Below are 9,766 nucleotides of genomic sequence, written 5' to 3' on the forward strand. Positions count from 1 at the left end.
ATGCTAAGTACAGTTCAAATCTTTTGACATACAGACATCACTTGAGACTTAGATAGAAAAATTATACTTAAACTTTTCTGGAGTTAAACTTGTTGACAATACACACTTCTTAATATTAAACCTAAAACGTATTTTAATGTCACTATTGGTGAGCATTGTATGATTTTTAAATAATATTGCCTTAAAATTCAAGACATTTCAAGTGTACCTAAAGTATATTTGCAATAGCATCTTTAGATTGACTTCTGCACTGCTTCTGCACAATGAAAGTGCATTAAGTGTAAAGTTAGGCTGGTTGTTCTAATTTAGCAGACATTAAGTACACCAGTATACACCAAAAGGGCAATTGTGGGGTATTTTCATTAAGTATATATATAATGTATTTGGAGCATTCAGGTAATTAGCATGACATAAATGTATTTTAAAAGCGTTTTAGTATATTTATTTTTCACTGGGGTACTCTCATGGCTTATCATTTTATTTCATCACCCTGCTACCCCCTTCGATTGTTTTACAGAAAGACGACTTACCTTTCCGAACTGGTCGAAGTACTGCTTTACATCTTCAATAGTAGTGTTCACCGACAGGCCTCCAACAAAGATTTTCTTTGTCCGAGTCACCAACTGAAAAACGGCGAGAGAGAATGACGAGATGATCTTCAAAAATAACAAAAAGCTGGATAAAATCAAGCATCTTGACCAAGTGGACCAGTCGGGCACATACCTTAGGCTGGGCTCGTCGCGGGAAGGCAACTTTCGGGTCAATCTAGAGAAGAGTTTGAGAGGAGAAGGTCTAGTTTAGAAATTCTGGAGAAAGAGGAAGATTGACACCAACACACCCAGGACTATAAATGAGAACATCGGTGAGAAGCTCACATCCTCTGAGCTCTGGTTTCGGTTGGTGTCTCTCTGCGCTTGCAGGGACATCTGCCTCTGTGTTTTAAAGGCTCTGACTGCACCCTGCATTAACTTTACTGTCTGAGAATGATGGTACATTCATACATGCAGAGTTCAGAGTTCAGAGAAGGACAAGAGTGATGAGAAATGTAAAAGAAATGGAGATCCATCTAAAGAGAGAACTGACTATTAAGAAGAGAATGATGCTCCATTCACACTGACAGTGATTTCATTGCTAGATGTTGCCAGGTTGTTGTATTATTGGTCACTTGCAGAAGTTCCTATTATTACTGGTTGCCTGCGCAATTGGCTGTAGTTTTTGAACACCTGATAACAGATAAATATGTAAAAAAAGACTATAGAAAAAATACTATATGCAGCATTAAACTGAAATAGACTTAATATGTATTATTTTGTACAATTAATAATAATCATTTTTAAATCATTTTTCATTTATTTATCTTCAGTTGTTCAGTTTGTTTATGCAAAAAAAGACTTATTTTGGAAGTGAAAGTGCTATACAAACTGAGCATATAAGCATATAAATAAACACTGAGATTAAGGGTTTGGTACAATGCTTTTACAAAGAAGTCTTTTAAGACTTAAGAAGGCTGCATGCAGCTGCGAAAAGGTAGCAATATTGTGAAATATTATTGCAATTCAAAAATGCAATTTATCCCTGTGATAGCAAAACTGGATTTTTAGCATCATATCTCCAATATTCAGTGTGGCATGATCTGTCAGAAATCGTTCTAATGCAATTTATTAAATGATTAGAACAATATTACATTATAACGATTCTTTAATATTACTGATTTTAAAAACAGTAGTGTTGCTTAATATTGTAGTATTTTTAGGATACGTCGCTGAACAAAAATATAAATACTTTGTAACATTATAAGTGTCTTTAATGTCTTTTTTGATCAATGTAAAGTCTTTCCTCAAAGCCAGTATTAATAAAAAGATTTGTTAGTCTTCGCCAGCGGTCAGTGCCGCTCATGTGACCGGCATACTTGGGAGTCGCTTTGTTGCTGTCAGTGTGAACACCCCTTAAATCAGAGAGTGTGACGTTCGCAGAGAAACAGGGAGAAAAGTTTACAGGTTTCTATGAGAGGCAAATGGAAACGGATGAGTACGACTAGACAGGAGAGGCTGTCATGGCCACCTGTGACTGGACAAGAGAAGGGTCAGCTTTCCTGTAAACATCACTGGATGACATGAAAAACACTCGGAAACACCACAACCGTGTTTCCTTGGAAGAAGAGTGGCCGGAAAACAAAAGAAGGCACAGAAACTCGAGACGAAAAGCATCCTTGACCCACACACTCTTTTGACAGCCAAACAAAATATTTTGTTTGTTTGTGTTTGTTTGTTTTTGCATGTCTATTTCTTTTCTTTCTTTCTAAAAATCTGAATATTGCTTATAGGTGTCTACTTCCGGAAAACGAGCTGTGAAAAATTCAAAATAGCATCCAGCTCCTTGATATATTTGCACTTAAAACACAGTTAAAGTTGCTAAAAGGCTAAACTTGTGTAAATGTAGCAACAACAGTTTAATATGCCATTGGATTGTTTTATTATTATGAACCGTGTGAAAAAATTCGATGTTGATTAGCACCCATTGCCACAGCAGACAAACTAGATTACAGATACTCAAGATACTCTATATTAGTCTATGGTCTAGTCCATCTATTTATCAAACGCTAGTCTACTTCATGCTGTACTGAGGTTAAATTCTAGAAGACAGTGAAGGCAGTACAGCGCTAGCAGCAATAATGATTAGTCTGTCCGAGAGAGGGTTCGAAATAGAGCTACGCTAAAAGAGCTAGCAGCTCTGAGGTAAACTGCGGCAGTTCACCAGAGTCGCCCGTTTGTTTTCATACAACAGACTACAAGTAAGAGAGTTTCTTTGTGAATCTAGAGAGTAAAATGAAGAAGCTAAGCTAATCTGAACAGAGATCTGATGCAGAGGCTACGGTTTACAGTATGTCTATAGTTTCTAGACTACTCTGATAGTCACCTCCGGTCCACAACATTGCTGAGGCCGCACCACTCCTGTGCACAATCAAAAACAAACAAACAGACACACACACAAACAAACAAAATCAACATACAGCCAACGACGCACATGAGAGGAAAGCTGAGGATAAAATGTATGGTCACATAAAACAGATTATTGTCAATAGAGTTGGTTTTGACCAAGTGGAGAGTGGAGAGACACTGAAAGGTAATGGATTCAGTAGGGGCTTGTACGTTTAACCACCAGAGACACGGAATACATTCACATTAGCGGTCGGTCTTAAAACCAGCAAACTCGTTCTTGGTCTTGAATCTTTCGCATTTTATCACACAGTGGTTCAAAGAAATGGCAGTTGCTATTTGTCCGTTAATTATTAGATAAAATGCATACAATGGATATGAAATGTGAGTATGTATTTTTACATACAATGGATTGTAAGTTTAACCACTACAGACTTTTTTACAGATTACTTTTAGACATGAGGTTACACCTCTTCAACTTCTACATGTTTTGGTTCTTCATTTGTTTAAGTCAGTATTAAACAGTAAAATGTGATTTATACAATTATTAGACCATTTCTACTGTAAGCACGGTTTTAATTTCTTAAAATATATACCGGGGCGATACACCTGTCCAGATATCATAATGAAGAAAACAAAAATAGAAATTTAATTTTTTCTTTTTTTTTCACATTTTCATTATTATTACTATTATTTACATTACATTTTGAGAAATCTGCTTCACTGCTCGTTTAAAATGTTTAAAAAGCTTATCCGCTAAATTAAAGGTAAATAAATAAATAAATAAAAACTTAAATACTTTAAATACTTTTTTTCAATACTGATTAAGATGTGTATATTCACACGTATTGAAGATGTCAGAAAAATACTTGGAGAGCATTTTCTAAACTGGGGTAGAAATTTGTATTTTTAAATCGAAACTTATGTTAAACTTAAGTTAAAAAAAAAGTATTTTAAAACCATCTGAAAGCGAAATGAACAGAAAGACTACCTTTCTAAGAACCTATTTTTTTTTATCTTGGAAACTGATATGTACTCTTTTTGTATTCTTATTTGACCCAAAGTTCGATATTACAGTCAAAACCTCTTTTTAAGTTTGACTCCCAGCGCAATACACTTCAGTACTAAAGTGTGCACAGCAGATGCACACTTTGTATTGATATTCTGATATTCGTGTTTACTTTAAGGGTGTTTTCAGACGCTGTCAATACTTCTCTGTGGCTTTGGGAATAACACTTTGATTCACAAAATTTCCATCTTGGGCAAACACGAACGCATGACACAGCTTTCTTTAAAAATAAAAACACGTGCATCATTTCTGAAACGCAATAAAAAGCATAGGTCTAATTAGTATCAGACCGCGCCGTGTCCTTAAACAGTCAAAATTACCACCCCTGTCAAAACTATTTTAAGTCAATGGACTTATCTAACCAGGTCAATCCTTAAGGGTCAATCGGCAGAACGCTGGCGGTGTGTATCAATCACATACATTCAAACACGCAAGCACACAGAACGCCCGCTCCGTCCACGAGAGCGCTTAACAGCGCGTCCCAAGACCACTGACTTAAAATTGTGATTTTTATGAGTTGCGCCGCACACGTTTCTCTCTCTTTCCTGGCCTCCCCTCCTCCACCGCCCCATCGCTGAGCTCGTTAAGCTAATCTCCAGTTTAAAGTCGGCCCAGGCGAGCAGCCATAAGGCACCTTCACAGGGGCACAGTCATAGAGGTAAAGCAGGACAAAGGCCTCCATGTTCCCCTGGCTCTGCCTGCCTCTCTCTCAGGGGGGAGGCACTTAGAAAACAGCACAAGCGGCCAGGCTGTGGAAGACTGGAGCTGAGAGACACTTTCTAAACGCTTGCTGTAGTTTCATTGAGTCCGATGGGCTTTTCCAGTCCCTTTCCTTCAGTGTTGAGGACTTTATTGAGCACAGAAACACACAGTTTCGTTGTGGTTTGCCGCGTACTACCTGTTGCCATAGTGAGAGGTGCTTTTTCACCCAAACGAGGAACTGGTGCAAACTTTCAGAAGAGGGAGAGAGACAGAGAGAGAGACAGAGAGAGAGAGAGAGAGAGAGAAACAGAGAGAGAGAGAGAGAGAGAGAGAGAGAGAAAGAGAGATGAGAAAGTTTTTTTCTTCTCCTTCGGGCCTCATGCTCCCTCCCCACTGACCCCCTGGGGGGTGACTCCACTGTCGTCATGGTAACCAACGGGCACCATTGTCCCAGGACCCGCCTGCTCTGCACAGCGACAAAGACTCTCACAAATAGATGCACCGCAACACAAAACCTCGCCTCAAAGTTTCCTATTTCTAGCACTCTTGCCGAATCTACTAATCCGTTTTGTTGCAAAATCACGGCTATTTCATTCATCCGATGAATGTCATTCATAAACAAGGCCTAAAAATCCTTGTACACCTGTTAGAAAAACAGCACCGAAGCATCACAGGATTCTAGGACTCGTTTCCACTGGGGGAAAAAAAATCTGAATTCCGCTTGAGTCCAATGTGTTTGGTGAGCACTCTTGAGACAAGGCACCACAAAGGCTTCCCAGCAACTCCCAGCATACCCTGTTCGGGTCCCCTAGTTACCATAGCAATTGACACAGAATAGGAATGCTTCCCTGACAACCTCATTGAGGAACGGCTGAGATGGGAACTTTTTCTCGCTCTCTCTCTCTCTCTCCAAATCTTCCCGAATTGTTTGACCAAAACCCTACGTGAAGAGGCATGAAACCTCACAAGCATCTGCGATTTCGAACAATTATTTATTTGAAACTGCACTAAAACCCCTTAAAGCTACATAAACTAAATGAAAATGTGTATCTGAAGCGGTTTTAGTCAACGCAACCCCGGGAGACGCAGTTAGATGATGATAAAAACTCACGGTTTTCGAGTCCAGCTCATGTCTGGACTGGGCCAGGACTTTGTCCACACCAGCTTGGTCAACAAACGTGACAAATCCGAAACCCCTAATGGAAAGAGAGATGAAAATTACAACACCTCCACCCATTTGTGGAAAACGGACAATACGGTCAATAATAAAAGCTTTTGTATGTTTGTTGTCGCTTCCCAGTCAGGTCGGCTGTTCCCTTACCTCGAGCGTTTTGTAACCGGATCTCTCATCACCATACTCTCTTTCACTTCACCAAACTTGCAGAAGTAGTCCTTCAAACCCTCTGAGAAAGCAAGAGAAGGTGAATTATTTCAGAACGTCAAAGGCGAGGAGCCAAACAAGATTACGGAAAACCAAGATTATTCATTGATGGCATCAACACTGAATGGATGACATCATCAGTGGAGATGATCTAAGAAGTTGTTGTGAAATACAAGGTGAGGTCATCATCACGTAGTGCAATATACAAGGCTTTTTATGTAAATTTAGATGATCTGCTTTGTTTTAAAAACTCTAAAATTAAGGCTAACAGATATTAGCGACAGATGCGGTCTTTAGTTACAGAAAGCCAGTGCCCGCCAAGCTGATAAAGTCTAATGAAAATGCTCATCTATTAAATGATCATAATAGCTGGCAGAATCAGATGACAGGAAGGCTATTAGGAGTTCTGTGCCGTGAACAATACCTCAGCGTAATTCAAAACAACAATGTGTCCTACATACTGGGGACAGCCTACAGCATGACAGCAGTTGGTGAAACTTTCTCCATTCACTCAACTAAACCTGTTGTATAGGCTTTGCACAAAGGATCAAGCCAAATTACAGAGCAACCCAGCAGAGGGGTTTTTTTTTTTTCATTCAGAGCTACTTGCTTATTAGTTGCACGCAGTGAAACACTATGCATACATGTCTAAATCTTCATACCATCTTAAATCTTCCCCAATTGTTAGCCGTTTCTCACATTTCCGCTCGATTTGAAGGAATCTCAGAGAGATCTTATTGAACTGCATGGGATCGGCAGGTTGTAAGTTTACCGTAGACTCTGTAGCTGCTTGAAAATGCCTTTGGGATTCATTTAGACCGTAAGCAGGCGGCAATTCAGTGTTTTATGCGAATCAGATCCGTCTCTCCGTCTGACATGTGCAGATACTTATGCTAGTAAAGCGTTACTCACCTTGCGTAGTCTGCCAGCTCAGACCACCGATGAACATTTTACTGTGAAAACAATACAAACAAGTGATCAACAAGTGCCGCGCGTCCGCGTACGAATCATAAAGAGCGAAAAGACGCAGCGGAGCCGCGTCAAGAAGATCTCCCGAGACCCAAATAACGGCAGAGATTCTCAGTGAAACTCATCCGAGTGGATGAGAGGTGCGCTGGACACCGCCAAAACGCGTTTCCCTCTTTGTTGAGCTACTTTTTAAAAAAATTGATTTCGACCTGGCGCTCTTAAATGTAAGTTTTGAGACCGGAGGAAGGTTCTTTACCAGGGGTCGTGCGGCGAGTCCGAGGAGGACAGGTTACTTTGGCTGCCTTCCGACTCCATTGCGCGGCTGTGTATCCCGTCCGAGTACGGTGCGAGAAAGGAGGCAGAAAGTGTGGAGAGGGGGATTGGCATGGGGTGAGTTAGAGCTCAAAGCCCAAAGACTCCACCTCTCTCTTGGTCCAGTCCCGGCGTGAAACACGGGAGCCCTCGAGAACTGACCGGGAGTCAGTGGATTACCTTCCTCCGTGACACGAGGACGACATCAGAACCGAAACGATCGCGTTAACCGTTAAAGATGACGACCCGCGTCTGTTTGAGGGATCGACTGATCATTTAATTATTGTTTATTTACCTGTGAAAATTGCTTTATTTGTCGAACATTCATTTTTATTAAAGAGCATTGCTTTATTTATCTTGTCATTTGTTTTTGTCACACGAAGTTTATTGCATGCAAAATTATTAAAGAATCAATACCCAGCGTGTCAGACAAAAGTTGCAATGATACAATAAAAACAGAGCAGGCCTACCGTGAATAATAATAACAACGATGAGGATGATGATTGTGGTGGCGATGATGAAAAACAACATAACAATAGTAGCAATAATAATAGCAGGCTGCTAGCAGCTGATAAATACTTGCACACATACATAAATGAATGAATTCATTCATTTTCAGCAGGCATTAATGAACATCAAGGGACAATAATCAGAATGAAAATAAAGTTAAAATAAAATCGTGTAGGACTGCCTTTCCGCTGCAGCACCTGCATCTGATTTCTGACAGTTCACGAAAATTAAAAAGCATTTTCCCAACGTTATCACAACAAAGTTGGACTTTTGCAGCATCCCCGGTGTCTTCCATTTTGAAGCCATGTTTCTACGTGCTTGGTTTTTCCTACGAGGGTCTGTCTCTAAACCTTCTGTTTAGTTTCCCAGTAGCATTCCAGGTTCCTCTGATTTGCGCTTTCATTTTCATAGTTTTTTTTTTTTAGCGATTCGGGTTATGTTCGACAAATCTGCCCTGAACCCGATCTGTCCCTCTCTGTGCCATGTTCTCTCTCCTGACACCTGTTGATGAAAGCGCTCCGACCCGCTCTCCAGGGGAGGCCCATATCAGCACAGCATATCACCATCGCTATAACAACAATTTCACAAATAGAGGTGCGGCAAAGCGGGAGTTCTCACCTTTTACGGATTCTCAGTCCGAAAAGAGATCATTTTCTGCCTTAAAATGGCACGAAACGCGCATCGTTTCTACTTCCTGTTATTTGAAACCAGCACATGGTTTTAAAACACATTTGATTGGTTTGGTGGGATTTCAGTTCTCCATATAAGACACGGTAGTAATCTTTTCAAATTGTCCCGTATCCATGTGTTCTTTCGTGAATAAGTCATAAACGCTGACTGTGTGCAGCGTGAGCAGGTGGTTGTTGGGGGGGCCCGTCTTAGATCAATACAGATTTATCTGGCCGTATGGCCTAATTTGACATGTATGAGAGGTGGTAAAAGGCCACTGCACATTGCCAAGTGGCTCTCTACGACTAGCCAGATCTTCTGGAGATTTATATGTCATAATAGGATTGTGGGTAAGCGGTGCTTGGCTGTGTGAATTTATGTGCCTGATTCGTCTGCCCCACTCATAGCACTCATTCTATCTAATTCACACACTTAAGGGCCTGCAGTGGACAAATGTAATTAGAGCGGAACATAAACATATGGTACCAACATTGTGAATTTAAGACATTAATCCTCACCCGTTGCATACAGTTGGTACAGTTCTGTGCATCGATGCCGCGTTTATTTGTGTTTTATCTCAGAGGGTCAGCCCGAGATGAATATACGCTGTCAGCATTTGCTCGCTTTCGTGTCAGTTTTTCTTTCCACCCTGGAATAAGAAATGTCGTTTTTTTGCTGCCGTTTTCCATGCAACGAAAGTAAATGAGGACCAGGGCCGAAACCACCAACTAAAAGCACCGCTAAATAATATTATAAAAGTAACATATTAGCAATCTTAACACAATATTCCAAGCATTTTGAAGCCAAAACTGAATGTAAATAAAAATAAAATAAAAAAATGCTCTGGTTGCCGTTCACTGTCGGTCTATGAAAAAGAATAACTTAAAAAAATCTCAAATTATATTTAAAAACAAAAATCTTTAATGATGTTTATTGATGTGGTGAATTTTACAGAATAAAAATGGATAAGTAATGTTTGGAGGAGTAATAAGACGGTAATAATTAAAGGATGTGTAGAGTTTTAGGAACGTCTCTTCTAATTAAATTATTGTTAAGTGCTTTTGGGACAGAGCGTATGGTTAATTATGAAGAATGTTAGACATGGTCTGGAATATCAAATTGTTAAGGTGTTTTTGGGCAAAAGAAAGATTTATTTAGAAAAAAATATATAATTCCACATTTATATTTCAGTCCTTAAAGGAACTTAAAAATGAGCTT

At 39.8% G+C, this 9,766-nt stretch overlaps 1 protein-coding gene across 1 annotated transcript in view; it reads right to left on the bottom strand.

Annotated features, from left to right (window-relative positions):
- The window catches only part of LOC122359261 (RNA-binding protein Musashi homolog 1-like), a 12,654-nt gene extending 4,981 nt beyond the window's left edge, over positions 1–7,673 (bottom strand). The window contains 6 exon segments of the mRNA XM_043259571.1: positions 461–623; positions 724–765; positions 5,819–5,903; positions 6,029–6,110; positions 7,001–7,041; positions 7,314–7,673. Of these exon segments, the coding sequence (XP_043115506.1) occupies positions 461–623; positions 724–765; positions 5,819–5,903; positions 6,029–6,110; positions 7,001–7,041; positions 7,314–7,444 (544 nt within the window). The 5' untranslated portion in view covers positions 7,445–7,673.
- Between the last annotated feature and the right edge of the window lie 2,093 nt (positions 7,674–9,766).

The sequence above is a fragment of the Puntigrus tetrazona genome, chromosome 15, assembly GCF_018831695.1.
Source record: "Puntigrus tetrazona isolate hp1 chromosome 15, ASM1883169v1, whole genome shotgun sequence".
In the NCBI taxonomy this organism is placed as follows: domain Eukaryota; kingdom Metazoa; phylum Chordata; class Actinopteri; order Cypriniformes; family Cyprinidae; genus Puntigrus; species Puntigrus tetrazona.